Source organism: Channa argus, chromosome 13, assembly GCF_033026475.1.
Source record: "Channa argus isolate prfri chromosome 13, Channa argus male v1.0, whole genome shotgun sequence".
Taxonomy (NCBI): Eukaryota; Metazoa; Chordata; class Actinopteri; order Anabantiformes; family Channidae; genus Channa; species Channa argus.
In genome coordinates this window covers 11,466,239-11,482,206 of record NC_090209.1, presented here as the reverse complement: position 1 = coordinate 11,482,206, position 15,968 = coordinate 11,466,239, and the positions used below count along the sequence as shown (strand labels likewise).

Below are 15,968 nucleotides of genomic sequence, written 5' to 3'. Positions count from 1 at the left end.
CTTTAAATCTTTAAGATTTACACAGGTTATAATTAGTGACAATAATGTAAACAAAACAAAAAACAAAAAAAATGCTTTATTAATTGTCTTCCCTATCTTATATTACTCTTGCTTTTACTGCTCCTCATAGAAGAGGAAGAGTGTTTTAATCCAACCCTTAAATCCCCCCATTAATTTGTTAAATAAAAAAAAAAAACACCAAGTGTATGTTACATTGACTAAAGGAACAGGGTCTTCTAGTAGAAACAATAGAAGGCACAAAGAGACATGTTAAGCTTTTAGCATGTTTACAGCAAAAACTACTCACTTTAGATTAAAGGGGATTCTAGCAAAATACACCTTAATTTTTGTTCAGAAACAATGGAAGAGTATACCGTGGGTGGCGAGAGTGAAAGAAAAATCACTAGGCAGTTGTTTCTTTCTAGTTTGGTTTGCCAACATGCAGAGTAAAGGACAAAAGCAAGGAACCATGGGGCAACCTGTTTTTTGATATTTCTTTCCTCTCACTTTATGATGGTTTAGAGCAAGTAGAAGATGGTCAGAGTAAGGTCAAAACAGAGTAAAGAGTAAAAGAAATGACATGATAAATTAGTATTACAGTATAAATTGATTGTGATTGGTATGAAATGGTTATCAGGAAGTGTTATGTAACCTGTTAGCAGCCTGCAAGCAAGTTTTCTAAATTCAAGATCAAACTTTATTGAAGAGTATTCAGGAAATGGCTCTAATTTGCCTTGTCCACACTGGGTTTCTCTGGACAATCAATAATAGTGTCTTTCTGTGAAGACGAAATAAGTGTTATGGACAGCCATATTGACGAGGATTAGAAAAGTGAAGGGCTTGCCTTTGGGTTACAGGGTACGGCAGGTTATAGTAAGTGAAAAGCGGTATTGATGGTAACTCTTTATTTTGTTTTGTTACATTGTTTTGCTCCTTTTGTTCTCATATGCAGTAACATTGTTTTACAGTCTCCCTCAATGTGGTTTCACTAATGCAAGAGCCTGTTCCTGTTAGACAAAGCAAAAGTACACAACTGGCTCCTAAAGCCACCAAAAATGCAATCTCTTTGGAACACATTCAGCATGATCATGAGTAAATGCGTGGTCTGTAAACTTAAGCAGTGTGCCCAACACATATCAGCCATGTTCATCCATGATGTGTGCTGTGATATGATGTTATTCATATGAACACCAAAAAGAAAAGAGAAAAAGAAAACACACACACACAACTGTTTACTCATCTGTCTCATTCATTTAAAACATTACTGACTTCCCAGGAGGGAAATGTTAGGGGGAAAAGGGTGGGAAGAGAAATTATTACATTACTATTATAATATTATAATATTTTTAAAATTGTCCAACAACACGTCTTTGCAAACCATTTCTTTCTAACATTTACCCCATTATTTTCCCTAATCCCTCTCTCATTATCACAACCACGTTCACTCAAAGATCTAGCTTACTGATATGTATTCAACAACAATAGTTTAAAAAAAAGAATGGTGCTGAAGTGTATACTAATGTTTGTAAATTATTTCAGACATGGATGTAAGTTTGCACTGTCATACATTTTGTGAGTCAGTTTTAGCAGTGTGCTGTGTGCTTGTTTTTTTCTGTTTGTTTTTCTTTTGTGATTTGTTTCCTTTCGTTTTGTTTAGGTTCAAACTGTGCGTGAGAAGGTGTACTGTCAAGGTAAATTGTAGAAACTTTAAAAAAAAATCACGCCTAATGGCCATTTATTTCTCTTGTAAATATTACAAAACAATTTATGATGCTTCATTAGATGTCACAGCCTCTCTGAGTCCACAGTGTTTTGTCCAGTGGGACTGATGATGAAAGTCATCTCTGCCTCCCTGTGTTCATGCCCAAGACGGCATCTCAGTGGCCAAAAGTGGTGTCTTTGCCCCAACTCCAGTCTTATGTTGGTGAGCTCCACCATGCAAACAGTGCTAGACTCGAGTTGATGTGCCATAGGCAAACAGTACCCTCCAGAGGGTTACCACAACACTGTCTGTATGGATGCTGTTGAGATGCTTTGGAAAATGGAAATGTCTCATGCTTTATGATCAATTATTTTCCCTGGAATCACATACCAGACTTTTTCCACATCTGCCTACGTCTCTTTCCTCCTATCGATCACTCAGTTTATTCAAAATATGTTAATTTATATATATATTTTTAAAAATGACCATTATGTTTCCTCTGGATTCCTCTGTGCATTTTAGGAGATAGATCTGAGTTGGTGAATCCTTAACGGTGCACTTTCTTGATTAGGCGTCAGAGGTTAAGTTTTTTTGTCTGCTAAGAAAAAAAAAAACGGTATGTGAAAACAGGATAATAATGAAAGATCACAGATAAATGTGTGCATACAAAAACTTATCACAGATCACCACAGATACTTGTTGCTGAAAACTTGATCTGTTTTCTTCAATTTATTATTTCTTTCTTTTTCGCACCACTGTCATGTAAAATGAATTGTGTTCTCAGTTGTGTGTGAGCTTATTGAAAGTTGTGGTTTAAGAGTGTAAGTCATCCTGTAAGAGGGGAGAGGGAAGGGGCTACCAGTGTATAGACCCTATGTGATATGAAGGAAGTGGACAGGGAAACAATGAGGCAGGAGACAAATAGTCTATATACTAAAAAATGAAATTAAATGTATTATAAAAATGAACTAGAATATGCTTGTATTTTCCCATATATTTATTAGAACAGTTGTTCACCAATAGGTTGTTTTAAATGAAAGACAGCGAATGTCTGGGGAGATTCATATGTTTTATGTTGAGCCCTGAAATTATGGCAGCTTAAAAACACTTTTACATCTCTATTAGTACACCCCTCCCCCAGAAACAATGAAATATGTAGACTTGGTGTATCTGATATTTATGGTGATTGTGCCTTTCATTATTTCTGCATGGTTTTTGTGATTTACCAATTTTTCCAACCCCAAAGTGGACAGTTGTTCACTTAAAGGCAAGACCTATGCAAAAGTTATGAATGGGTTTTCCAGTATCCATTCAAAAAACACAGGTACCCATCAAAAAACAACAGCAACAATAAATACTCAGGTAAATGCCTGAATCTTGTGTCATTATTTTGATGTGGGAAAACTGTAAGGTATTTGAATAGATCAAAGACATAATGCAGAAGAAACATATCGTACTTCTGCATTATGTCTTTGATCTATTCAAATTCATCAGTGGAGGTTTGAGGAAATTCATAAACATCGAGCACAAATTAAATTTTTATTTTATAAAAAGAGTCCTAAAAATGGTTAATATGGCATAATAACTGGCAACAACCAACAAATTGGTCAGTGAGTTAACAGCTCTTAAATTTCAGAATTTAGTGAAATTACAGATAACAACTTAAGAACAGAAGACATGAAGAAGCTTTCACAATGAGAGAAGTAATCTGATTTTAGAGGAGCGTATGTTTAAAAAACAAAAAGTAAAGCCAAAACAGATTTTATCTAATAGAGTTAATTTGTGAAATAAGCTCAGTGATTACTTTAATTTGTGTGACCCACTTGTTACTTAAATTTAAGGAGAAGTAAGGTATTTTGGTGGGGCTAAATAATTTAACTCTCCTAACTCTGCATTCTCTCTTTGTTTGACCATATTAAATATCTTCTACACTGTAAATTCAGCTATCAAATGGTAGAGTATCGGGTTGAGATACAGAAGGAGATGCAGAAAATGCAGAAGGCCTGCTGCAACCCCCCCCCCCAACGAGAGGGTTGCAGCAGGAGGGCATCCGGCGTAAAAACTCAAATCAATGACAAATCAACGTGCAGAACACATTGGGCAACTCCTAAATTGACAAGCCGAAAGCCATTGATCTTGATCTTGTGAATTCAGCTGTCTGGGTACTGTAAGTGAGAAGGGTATGTAAAATATGATGCAATTTCTACCTACACCCTTTTTAGTCTAAGCATTGTATCCATGAAGAGGTGAATGATGGGTGTGGTAAATGAAGTGTAAACACAGAGTGAACTGTAAATGGGTGGCGTGGTAACCTGCACAAAATGGACTTGTGTTTTCTTATTGCTACTTGTTGACTGTAAACTGAGACTGTTGTGATTTTAGGCCATCTATGTATGACGTGGACAAGCAACAAAAGGGTGAGGCTTCTAGAAGGGCTGATTTTCCAACTAGGTAGTTAACTTAATTTAGTTTGTCAAGTTTGTCTAAAATTTGCAGGAAATCAACTATGACCACACATTAAACTAATATATTACAGATTTCTGTATTTATTAGCATCTTTTTTAGTATTTCTTCATTTTTTGTGTGGCAAGTATCACACAGAAATCCTAATCATTAGGTAATTATTTTCTATCTTAAAAGTGGCAGCGGCTGTATATAATAAATATGTTGAGGGTCTATGAAGTCTAAAAATGTATTAGAAATTAAATAATGAATCCTTCAAGTTATGTTATCAGGCATTTCTGCAATGCTGTTTCTGCAATGCTGCAAAACTGTTTATGGCAGTTTGTAGTTGAAAAAGAAATACATAGAATACATACTCTAAATTGCATATTTGACATTTCTTATACTGAAAGACACATTATATTAATATACAGCTAATTCAAATTTGAGTGTAACCTGGATGAAAAAAAACTGTGGCCAAAGAAACAGGACTCACATGATGCCCTGTGACTTAATTTTTCAATCTAGCAGCATAAGTTTATATACTGTGACTTTGTGTTGCCATAGAAATTTGTTGGATAATTTGTTTCTAGGGTACATATGTTTGTTTAAACATTACTGTACTGCTTTTATTTGTTTTTATATTTTTAAATTTAAATCTTGTGTCTTATAGTTAAATTATCCCACTTCCACATAATACTGCAAATATAGGCTAAGTGCTCCACTGTCCTCCATTGACAAAACATTTAAAGTTATTGAGAATTCTATTTAGACCGGCATGACTTCTTCATTGACATAGGTTTCTTTTTGAAACAGGAGCTAAGCTTTTTGGCTAAGATACATCATTTTGCTGATTAACTCTGGTGCTTTATGAAATGTTTTAAGAAATGCATGTGAAGCTTAGAGACAACTATTAGGAAACACTGTGATTCAAGGAATGCTGCATTATGGGGATCAGCAGCCAACAAATGGTTTAAGGGAGGGACAGAAGGTTTGTCATTTAAACTGGTAGTTCGGCTACAACCTGTTTATCCTGTTCACCAGTTTAACAAAAAACACTTGTTGGAGGGCCTGCCTACTAGGGCAGTTTTCCAATTGTCCACTGATATGCTGGGTGCATGGCTAATGGCTTGAAGCGCCTGTGCAGGACTCAGATTTGGTGATCAGCTGCAGGGTTGAGATTTATTGGCTCGTTATGGCCCCGACCACTGCAAAGTACGTCTGATATTGGGTGGGCATGGCGGTGTTACGTCGAGAAGCCATATTTTCATTGAGGATGTGTGTCTAGAATATTTCTATTTAGATTATATAGTAAGAATAGCCATCCCGTGCTCTCTTTGGTATGCAGATTGCAGTAAGAGGCGTACTCTGAAAAAAAAACCCATCTTGCATTTTCCCGGACAGGTCTTACCGGTTGTTGTCCCGAGCTGTGAATGTGATGCGGACTTCTCTGAGCTCTGCGCAGTTCACCTGATCTGCACAAAACCACAAATATCCCGGTCGAGGATGAGCTGCGAGAGGTTTATTTTCTAACCTTATTTATTTCTACGACAACGGTAAGATACACAACGCTGGCTCTGAGCTGTTTTTGGGTTTGTAGAGAAATAATAGAAGGATGTGTTAACCTAGCGTGTAACACGCAGATAGCAGAGGTTGTGTTTCAATAACACGGTTGTTACTGAAATAAATACAGCCAGGTTTCCAATATGATGTATCGCTGCTGTGCAGACAGAAAAAGATATAGATATAGAGTTCAGCCACATCCTTTAAAGTACCTGGTGGTGAAAGCCACTAAAACCAGTTCCGTGTCAATATTTACAGGAGGCGTTTACCAGTGACCATGCAAGTTAGAAAATAGAAGGACACAACCTCAGAGGTTAGACAAATGCTCCTTAAAGGAAATACTGTGCCACCACCTAGTTATCATTTAAGGTTTGTCATCCTCTGCAGGTGGCAGCCTACATGACTTGGAATTGTTCATTTTAATCGGCGCTACTGGCCGGTGTGTTTGGCCTGTAAATCTCCCCTTAAGCAAGTGCACTGGTCCTTTAGTCGGGCTGCTAATGTCACACAAGAAAGCTGTGCATTTCTTTAAGATAGCTGCGAAGTAATGGAAAAATAAAGCCTCATCCAGTGCACGACATATTCAGGACTTAAGTAGCTCTTTGGTTTCATAAAAATATATTGTGTTTTTCACCAGGACGTAGACAGCTTATCATCCCAGAGAAGGTATTGATGTCAATGGCAGTATGGAAATGCTGCCTTAATTCCACCACAATCCTAAAAATAAAGAAGAGGTTAATCGTACTGTGTGACTGCAGGATAAGGAATAGTCATGCACAGTCCTGGTCCTGAAATTGTGCCAGGGTACTCTAGTGGATGTGTGGTGGATAAAGATGCAAATCCAGAGACAACCTTGGGCAGTGCCTACTCTCCGGTGGACTACATGAGCATCACCAGCTTCCCCAGGCTGCCAGAGGACGATGGGATGTCTGGGGAAAACACCCTCAAATCTCGCAAAGATGATGACAATGTCTTGAGCGAGCAAGATACAGGTCAGTATCTGTAACCAGAATACAATCATCGCCTATTTCTGTTGGTTGACTAATTATTTCAGCACTAATTCGAGTTTTCATAATCCATTTTAGTGTGAGGAAGAAGATCAAATGAAGAATTTCACAAGTCATAGATGTCTGGCTCTTTTTCGGCATAGTCTTAACCTTTTGTTTGTGATGAATGTCTCAGACCCAGATCTGTTTCTAAAGTCAGCTCGCCTCCAGCGTCTCCCCTCCTCGGCCTCAGACCTGGTCAACCATGATGCTGCATCCCTGCATGAGACCACCAGAGACCCCTTTAAAGAAGACTGTGCCTGTCAGCGAGATGGGCTAACTGTCATCATCACAGCCTGTCTGACCTTTGCCACAGGAGTCACTGTAGCTCTCATCATGCAGATCTACTTTGGAGACATACAGGTAGTGTGTCTGTGTGTTACCGGCCGTTCTGCTTTTGTAAACATGTTGCAATTGTGTTACTTTTAATTAATGATTAATGGCTTATGGATCGTTAATTGTGCTACGACACCAGAAAAGCCTATATCACTTTAAAGCCCTATTAACTAACTTTTTTTGTTATTTCTTGTTATTGTAAGGTCTTTAACCAGGGTGCAGTGGTGACAGATGTTGGTCAGTGTACATCTGTTGGCTTTAATGTTTTGAGGAAGCAGGGTTCCAGTGTTGATGCTGCTATTACTGCAGCCCTCTGTTTGGGAATTGTACACCCTCACACCTCTGGTATTGGAGGGTAAGTTATAGAAAACATCTTAACTAAACAGGATTATTACTGAAGTTCTTAGACTTTGACACAAATAATGAGCCAAGTTTTATGTTTTATACAGTGGTGGAGTCATGTTGGTCCATGACATTCGTAAGAATGAGACGAGGGTAATTGACTTCAGAGAGACAGCACCATCTGCCATCCACGAAGATATGATGCAGAGAAACCTTGGTCTTAATGTAACGCATTTTTCTGCAGTACTGGCTCTTATATCTATTAGCATTTACCAAGAGAGCAGGGTGTTATTGTTGCTTTTTGTGTGAGACTTACATAAAAGCAACATACGTATTTTGCATTTCAGCCTGGCCTGCTGGTGGGGGTACCAGGCATGCTTAGTGGGATGCAGCAGGCTCACCAGCTATATGGCAGGTACAGTAACTGATATGAGTTACATTTTCTGTCATGTTGTAGGTGCAAACCTTGTTCTTGCTAGCAATTACCCCTTATAAATATTGCATTTTGTTCAAATTTTCTCTTGTTTTAAGACAAGAATAACAACGTAGGATATTTATGTAATTTATGTTAAAAAGCCTGTTTGTGCAAAGAGTGAGATCTCTTAGTCCTTTTGTCACCAAGTTAAAAGAAAGGACATAGTTTTTTAGAAACACGGTGTTGGGCTGCAATTACTCTAATCATGTGTAATTACAATGGCCCTGATACTGAAGCTGCTAAAAGGAATGACGTTATAGCATTAATTGATAGCACATGGTCTTTAATTTCCCTAGGATGCAGTGGAAAGACGTTGTTACTATGGCAGCAGATGTGGCCAGAAATGGTTTTAATGTTACCCATGATTTAGGTAAGTATAGAGTAATGTAATACCAATCATTGGGTGAAGCCGCCACCATTAATGGTGCTGCATTATGTCAATAAAAACACCAACTTGAGCAGTAAGCTATGTTATTTAAAGATAACATGATCTCTTCCTCCCTTCATGTCTCTCTGCAGCTGAAGCTCTGGCTGAAGTTAAGAATCAAAACATGTCAGATGCATTTCAAAATTTGTTCCTCCCTAACGGCCAGGCTCCCCTCCCTGGAACGTTCATCAGACGTCTGGATTTGGCCTCTATATTGGATGGTGTTGCAGCTAGGGGAACAGAAGAGTTCTATACAGGAAACCTGACACAGGAGATGGTGGCTGCAGTAAGGAAAAACTTTTGACCCTTCTCCAGCTACGATTATATAAATAGTCTTAAATTATTCTTAGTTAGTTTTACCCCTCAAATGCTCTGTCAAAGTCTCTGTTGTACCTTCACTTCACTTCAGTGCCCTGTTGTGAAAAATAATAATTTCAGGTAATTACACATTCAGTGCTCAATCACAGTTAAAGTATTTATTAGTTACATGTAATAATTTCACAAAATAGGAATAAAATGAAAGATAAAAAAAAAAATAAGCTGTAATCTTTAGAAAAGTCTTTTTGGTTATTGAACACTATGTTTTTAAGCCATATTTAAATATTTGCATCTAAATAATAAGTTATTAGATATTGATCTGTGCTGATAATAAAAATTATACACGGTTTATTATGTAAAAAATTGTTACAAGTCATTCACACTTTCATCTAAGTCACAGTCTCTTACTACAATCATTAGAAGTCAAACCTATTTACTCAATCATTGTGAAATACAATTGTGGGTAAAGTACTACAATTTTTCTGTTACTGATAACAATGTACAGGATAATTCATCAACTTTAAATTTAAACTCACTGTACTTTTCACCTTTCAATAGGTGCAAGCAAGAGGTGGAGTGCTCACAGAAGATGACTTTGGAAACTACAGCATAGCCTTACAGAAGCCGGCAGAGGTCACTTATCAGGGTAATTACTTACTCAGCTTCATTTATATCAGAGATGTAAGATGTAAGAGCTCATATATATGCTAATAGTGCTAATAGTCTTAGGCCCATTAGCATAAGACTAACTAAATAATTTCTTGTAGTGTTCCTGTAAACACAGAATGTCATCAAATATGTCCGTAGTTATTAATGACCTAAGACACATTTCCATTCCTAAAATGAGGTGTGTATGCGTATACAGTGTACACCTATGCACATGAGTACTTTGTTTGTATACACAGCGGCTGTGTTTGGAGTACATGGGCTGTGTTTGACCCCTATAATGGACATAACACATATTGTTCCATGTGCTGCAATATATTACATGTATTGTAGTACGTTTATACATGTTGTAGTTTGTTTTATACCTGCCTTGTACTGTACACCAAGCATGCATGGTGCAGAAATATTTGTTATTAGAATTAGTTTGAGCTTTTGTGACTGTCCTTTGAATTGTACTTTATCTACCTCATAGACATTGTTTGTTATATTCACATTATATTGTAATTTTAAACTCTACCGTACAAAGAAAAAACATATACATAAGATGCAGAAACATTGCCACCTTCTCTGGGCTTGAGCCCATTTAAAATGGGTAGAGTCAAAGTGGAAGACTGGTCTGTGGAGACGGAGAGGGACTATCGGACTTGTTATCATTTTACAGTTAAAAAGCCAGTATACATGGTAAAGGAAGATCAATGTAGAATGATATATGCAGGTTTTGGAGAAAAATATGTTCCAAACCACATTCTGCATGTACAGGTATTACAACAACGTGGCTCCATAGTAACAGAGTCCTTCTTCTAAGCTGACCTGCCTTCAGCTCACCCATTTAAAACATTTGGTGTGTTTTAAGGTGGAGAATACGAAGAAGGCTCCGAACTGTTGAGTAGCTGAAATCCTTTGTTAAGGATGAATGGAAAACTACATTTTGATTTCAAAACAAAAGCAAATTGCAATCTCTTTAGTTTAGTTAGCTTTAAAAGAAGACGTGATGCAACACAGGGGTAATAATGTCCCTAACCCAACTTTTTAGAAATCTGTTACCTGTTTGAAATTATTTGCGCATCACAGCATTCTGTTGTTATTTACATTTTACACAATGTCACAATGCTCTTGGAAATGGGATTGTACTTTACTTTGAAATTACTCCATATCAGTAAGAGAAACAATTACATTTCCTATGTTATGATTTTTGTTGTCTTTGCAGGACATCATGTAATGTCTTCCCCAGCACCGCATGCAGGTGTTGCCCTGATCACTGCTCTTAACATCCTGGAAGGTTACAACATTACCAACCAGGTGCCCCAGAATAGCACCTACCACTGGATTGCAGAGGTTGTATACCAGCTGCTGCACCACTATACAACATAAAAGGTGTCCTAAGCATACTGATCCATGTGATATTTATGATAGTTTTATATTGCTCTTCCAGTCTGTGAAGATAGCGCTGGCCCTGGCTAGCTCACTGGGAGATCCATTCTATGATTCTTCTGTCTCAGATATTGTTGCCAAGATGGAGAGGTAGAAATCCTTCAGATATTCAATGCTTTTATCAGTAGTTTTATGTCATCTCATGTATGTATTGTGTTTATTTATCAAAATATATTGTGATTAATATCAGTTGTATAATCTAACATTAGATTTGTTCTGTAGAGAACTTTGGTTAAAAATTGTTGTTTTTAAATGTGCTAAACTGATAAATAAAATTATTAGCCTTCTTTGACTGAAATATATCATGCAGAGCAAAGAGTCTTTCTAAGTAACTGAGGCATTTTGATCGAACCCTGCCCTTTATTTTACCCATCTCCAAGTAAATCACAGGCTTCGGAATTCCGCCAGATGATCAACAACTCTCAGGCTTTCCCTGTCAGTCATTACACTCAGTCATTTACCTTGGAGGAGGGAGAAGCAGCTGCCCAGGTCATGGTCATGGGCCCAGATGACGTCATCGTGTCAGTCATAAGGTACATCAAGGTTTAGGTGGGCTGTTGTTACACCTTGTCTGTTTATTCAGATGTTGGTGGTGGCTAAGTGTGAACTGATATTGCTGGAAAACATAAACTAAGGCCATCTGTATGTTTTTGACTATTTTAGCTCCCTAAACAAACCATTTGGCAGTGGAATAGTGACTCCCTCAGGAATCCTTTTGAATAGCCAGATCCTGGACTTCTCCTGGCCTAATAAAACACAAAGCTACTCACCTAACCCAGTAATTGTGCCTTTTATTAAATCTATTATTCATTTATTTGAAACATGTGTTATAGCATTTCTTAGTCCTCATGGCTTTTTTGTCTTGTTTGCACTAGCACAACAGCCTCCAGCCTGGGAAGAGGGCCATGTCCTTCCTGATGCCCACTGCAGTGAGGCCTGCTGTGGGGCTATGTGGCACATATGTGGCTGTTGGCTCATCCAATGGTGATAAGGCTCTCAGTGGCATCACACAGGTAATTTATATACTAGAAGAATTAAATACATTCATACACTAATTATTAGATTAGATTTTGGAAATGCTTTTTTTTAAATGCTTCCTTTAGAAATGTATTTCAGTTTGATCCCATTGTAATTAAATATCTCGTGCATAAAAGTTAGTTGGTCAACCCTCCTCCTCTCTAATCATTCTACCACCTCTTCTTTGAATTCCTTCCCCTCCACTGTCATTCAAGCAACTGGACACAGCAACACAGGAATCCCAGCCGTTACACAAATCATTAATACATGTATCACAACAGGCACCTTCCCCACTTCATTTAAGCACGCTATAGATTTCCCCACTGCTTGAGAAGAAGTCTACTCTTAACAAAGTGTACTCTCAGGTCTTACTTATCTGGACAAATCGTTAGGGTATCTTGGCAGACGTTGGCAGACACATTTCTATCTCAGCTCTCCCTGTGCTTTTCACTGGATGACCTCAACATCTCATCACACATTTCTACCTGTCTGTCTGATAGCTATGCTTCAATGAGAGAGCAACATCTTCAACTCAGCCTCTCCAAACAGAACGTCTAGTCTTCCCAGGCAAGCCATCAATACAAAACAATATCATCATCATCATAGGGTCTGCAGTGATGGTTCCCATTATGTCTGCCAGAAAGCTAGGGGTCATCATTGATGACCAACTGAGTTTTACCGGCCACATCTCCTCTGTCTCTAGGAAGCTAAGATCAGACCCTACCTACCAGTATTAACAATCAAACCTCTCCAGATGATTCAGAATGTGGGGTAACATCTCATTTTTGATCAGCCAAACACGAAACAAGACACTCCACCTTTTAGATCTCAGCACTGGCTTTTTGTAACCACCAGTATCAGGTTCAAAGCTCCGACTCTTGCCTACAGAGTGGTCAAATTAACAGCATCTGCCTACCTGAACTCCCTCTTCCAGCTCTACCATCCCTCCTGTACACTGCCCTATGCCATTTAACAGCATCTGGTAGTCCCAACACAATAAAATATCCCAAGTTAAACTCTTGAGCTAAGTGGTCCCACGATTGTGGAACGAGCTACCAAACTCTGCACACTCAGCAGCTTCACTTCCAATATTCAAAAAGTCTTAAAAAACTGCTACTTCCTTTGCACGCGAAGGAAAAAAAGATTTCCTATCTAAAAAAAAGATTTCCTATCTGTCCTATGTTGCACTTGCATATTATGAAATGGAAACACTTCCTCATAACACTTTGTTTTAATTGTTACTCCATGAGTTAGATTTTTCCTTGCCTTGTACCTCACTTGCATGTTTGCCAAATGACCAAATGTAATTGTGAATGTATTTTCTGTTATTCTAATTATCTTATACTGTGTTCTAATCCTTTTCAGGTGCTGATGAATGTCCTGTCTTTACGTAAAAACATGAGTGACAGTGTAGCTTATGGGAGACTCCATCCAGATCTTCAGTCCAACACCCTCCTGGTGGACTGTAAGTTTTTATCTGTTATTATCTGTAGTTTAGTTGAGTCCTAATATAAAATAATTCCTTCAGAAACTATGGGTAGATTGCCACCAAATCTCATTTATTTGTATGGAAAATAGCCCTGTTGTCATCAAAAACATGCAAACAGGTACAGAAAATGCAATGACTTCTTTGTGCTGTGCCATTTTAGTGGGAAGTATTGCTTGTAGATGCTGCACAATTTATTTTTCTTGCTGGCACCAGGAATGTTATGTAATGTGCTTTGCTGATACATTACCAAGCTGATCCAGTACATACCAAGTTGTTTCTGGACATAAACCTTTGGATGTAGCTGAATCTAAATATAATCTGTTCCTAACTTAGCAAGTCAAAGGCTACTGGACATGTATTACTGGTTGTAAACAGAGTACACTATGATATAAGTGACTGAAAGTCCTCACATCCACACAATGTTATTGACACACTTGCTATGTGAGTTTGCACTGTTATATTCTGCAGGAAGTCTTTTTCACTTTCATTGAAGTATTTCATTGTTCATTCTCTCTCTAATCTCTGCTTGTTCTCCCTCTCTCGCTTTCTTTTCCTCTTGTACAGCGGAGTTTTTACATGAAGAAGTGAGGCAGCTGCAAGCCAAAGGTGACAAAGTTGAGAGAGTAGATGTTCTCTCATTTGTAGAGGGCACTCGTAGAAGCAACGATCTCATCATTGGCGTGAAGGACCCCCGTAGTGCTGATGCCTCTGCTCTCACTATGTCCAACATGCCATAGTGCAATCTCCCCCTGCCCCTCACACATAACACGTGGAATCATATGATGGTTGATGAGGGAGTAAGCAGGCTGTGATCAAGTGGTATATTGAAAACTGAATTTAAGACAATAGTGCTGTTGACATGAATGCCAGCCAACAGAAAGGTGTGTAGCTTTCTCTGGAATGATTTTGTTGAAACTGATCTGCGAAAAAAAGTTTATGCTCACACAGAAAACTACAAATGACCACTATCTCACATCGTAGTGATATACCTTCTATCACAGCCTCAAGTAATGTTCAGTCCCAGTGTAGATAATGCTGAAAATATGTGTCCTTTCCCTCATTGGCACAAGTCAAAGTCTGCAGCCTAAATTACACCGAGCAGGGTGTAGAAATGCAAGGCCTGCTTGTAAATGTGTCACATTTGTATTGTAATTTCACACATACACAAGAAAACAATGAATGTATGAGGCTTCGAGTGGAGTTACTTAATGGATGTGAGACAAAGAAAATTGTAAATGTAACATGTTTTGATGCTGTTTTTGAAAAACATTGAGCAGCAGCTAGTTTTTGGCCTGAAGAATGCTGCTGTGTGAATTTGTGTTCAAGAATTCTAAGATAAATTAATGACGAACAATTATGTCTAAGATGGCCAGATATAAAAGAAGTAATGAAGTCACCATTAACACCACCAGTACAGTTCTCTGCCTGCTCCTGCTTTTCCTTTCCTTTCCCTGCATTTGAATGTTATTCCAAATGACACTTAAGAGCATGTGAAATAGTGAAGATAATATTAAGCCCCTCACCTGAGGCTATACCATTTACTCTCCTGCTCTTTCTATAGTGTGTAGCTGTGTTTAGTCATTTGGTATAACTACTGGGGATTTTACCATTGCAAACATCCCTGGGACCATGTTAGGACTAACATTCAGAACTTTGGTAAGGCCTTCACGCCTCACTTATTTATTTACTTCAGTTATTATGTGTTAAATATGAGTAATAGAGAAGAGAATATTTAGTTATTGCATGATTTTGTTCTCAATTAAAGATTGTGGCTTAAATCTTTTCAATGTGGGAATACTTATTTTTAGAATCTAAATAATTAGATTCTGCAACTGTTATTTTTATGAACATTTGTTGGGCTGTGTACATTTGTGCTGTTGTAACAGTGCACATTCAATCAGCAATTTTTGGAAAGACTGTATTTTTTTGTGTATCTATGTAATTGTTTAGGACAGTATGTATGTCAACTTTTGTAAAGCACTGCTTTCTTGCTTTCTTAAAATCATTTCAAATTGATTTCGATACATCCCACGCTGACTGATCCAACTTGTCCTTAATCTGATTGTCTATGTTGTTGGGTAATGACTGTCGATGCTTGTTTCTTGTACTGTGGAGTGCCATGCCTTCAGACACATGTTTGCACAACACCTGTTTTTTGACCCCATGTGCATTTGTATCTTATTTTAATAAAATCCATCCAACCCCACACCAAATAAAAGGTTTGCACACACTCTAACACTAAGCAGACACTAAGTTTAGATCTGTTTCTCTATACATTCATTTGGAGCATCTGATCTATTTTGAAATAATGTTACTGTCCAGATATTAGCATATGGATTTTTTTTTTATAACTGGAAGTCTGAAATAACTATTTCACAAATTGCACACTGACTATTTACTAGCTGTGTTTATTAATAAATGCTAATATCTGAAAAATAGGCGAGTCAAATTCAACAGCATGTGTTTAAAATAACCAACAATTAAACTCAGTAAAATTATTGACAATTTAACAATTAATATTAAAGTTTGCCCATGGCTCAAATGAGCACAGAAAAATATGATTCAAAGTTTTGAGCTTGTTTGTCAGTAAGCAGCAATTTTATATACTGTTAAATAGGCACAATTGTAGTTAGCACAATTTTAAACTAAATATGATAGATAAATGCTATGATTTAGCAAAATATACGTTTGGAGGAAACTTGAAAATTTGTGTT

General features: G+C 37.6%; 1 protein-coding gene across 4 annotated transcripts; it reads left to right on the top strand.

Moving 5' to 3' along the window:
- Positions 1-5,211: 5,211 nt before the first annotated feature.
- Positions 5,212-15,496, top strand: LOC137139984 (glutathione hydrolase 7). 4 transcript variants are annotated; one of them, XM_067527965.1, is made up of 17 exons: positions 5,212-5,359; positions 5,549-5,700; positions 6,345-6,699; positions 6,890-7,116; positions 7,293-7,444; positions 7,539-7,656; positions 7,779-7,846; positions 8,203-8,276; positions 8,426-8,619; positions 9,210-9,297; positions 10,525-10,652; positions 10,750-10,838; positions 11,129-11,281; positions 11,412-11,526; positions 11,624-11,761; positions 13,131-13,230; positions 13,819-15,496. In XM_067527965.1, the coding sequence occupies exons 3-17, from the start codon at positions 6,480-6,482 to the stop codon at positions 13,989-13,991; spliced, it is 2,037 nt and encodes a 678-aa protein (XP_067384066.1). In that variant the 5' UTR covers positions 5,212-5,359; positions 5,549-5,700; positions 6,345-6,479; the 3' UTR covers positions 13,992-15,496. The 4 variants fall into 4 exon arrangements, with proteins under 4 accessions (XP_067384066.1, XP_067384067.1, XP_067384068.1 ...); XM_067527966.1 differs by lacking the exon at positions 5,212-5,359 and adding an exon at positions 6,095-6,175 and having other exon boundaries at positions 5,382-5,700; XM_067527967.1 differs by lacking the exon at positions 5,212-5,359 and adding an exon at positions 5,966-6,020 and having other exon boundaries at positions 5,382-5,700.
- Positions 15,497-15,968: the final 472 nt, after the last annotated feature.

What these genes read in the sequence shown, in the direction of transcription:
- LOC137139984 (XM_067527965.1), top strand. Translation starts at nt 6,480, where the DNA reads ATGCACAGTCCTGGTCCTGAAATTGTGCCAGGGTACTCTAGTGGATGT. An exon ending in CACACCTCTGGTATTGGAGG is followed by an intron (nt 7,445 to 7,538) that starts GTAAGTTATAGA and finishes TGTTTTATACAG; the next exon opens with TGGTGGAGTCATGTTGGTCC. An exon ending in GGCAGAGGTCACTTATCAGG is followed by an intron (nt 9,298 to 10,524) that starts GTAATTACTTAC and finishes TTGTCTTTGCAG; the next exon opens with GACATCATGTAATGTCTTCC.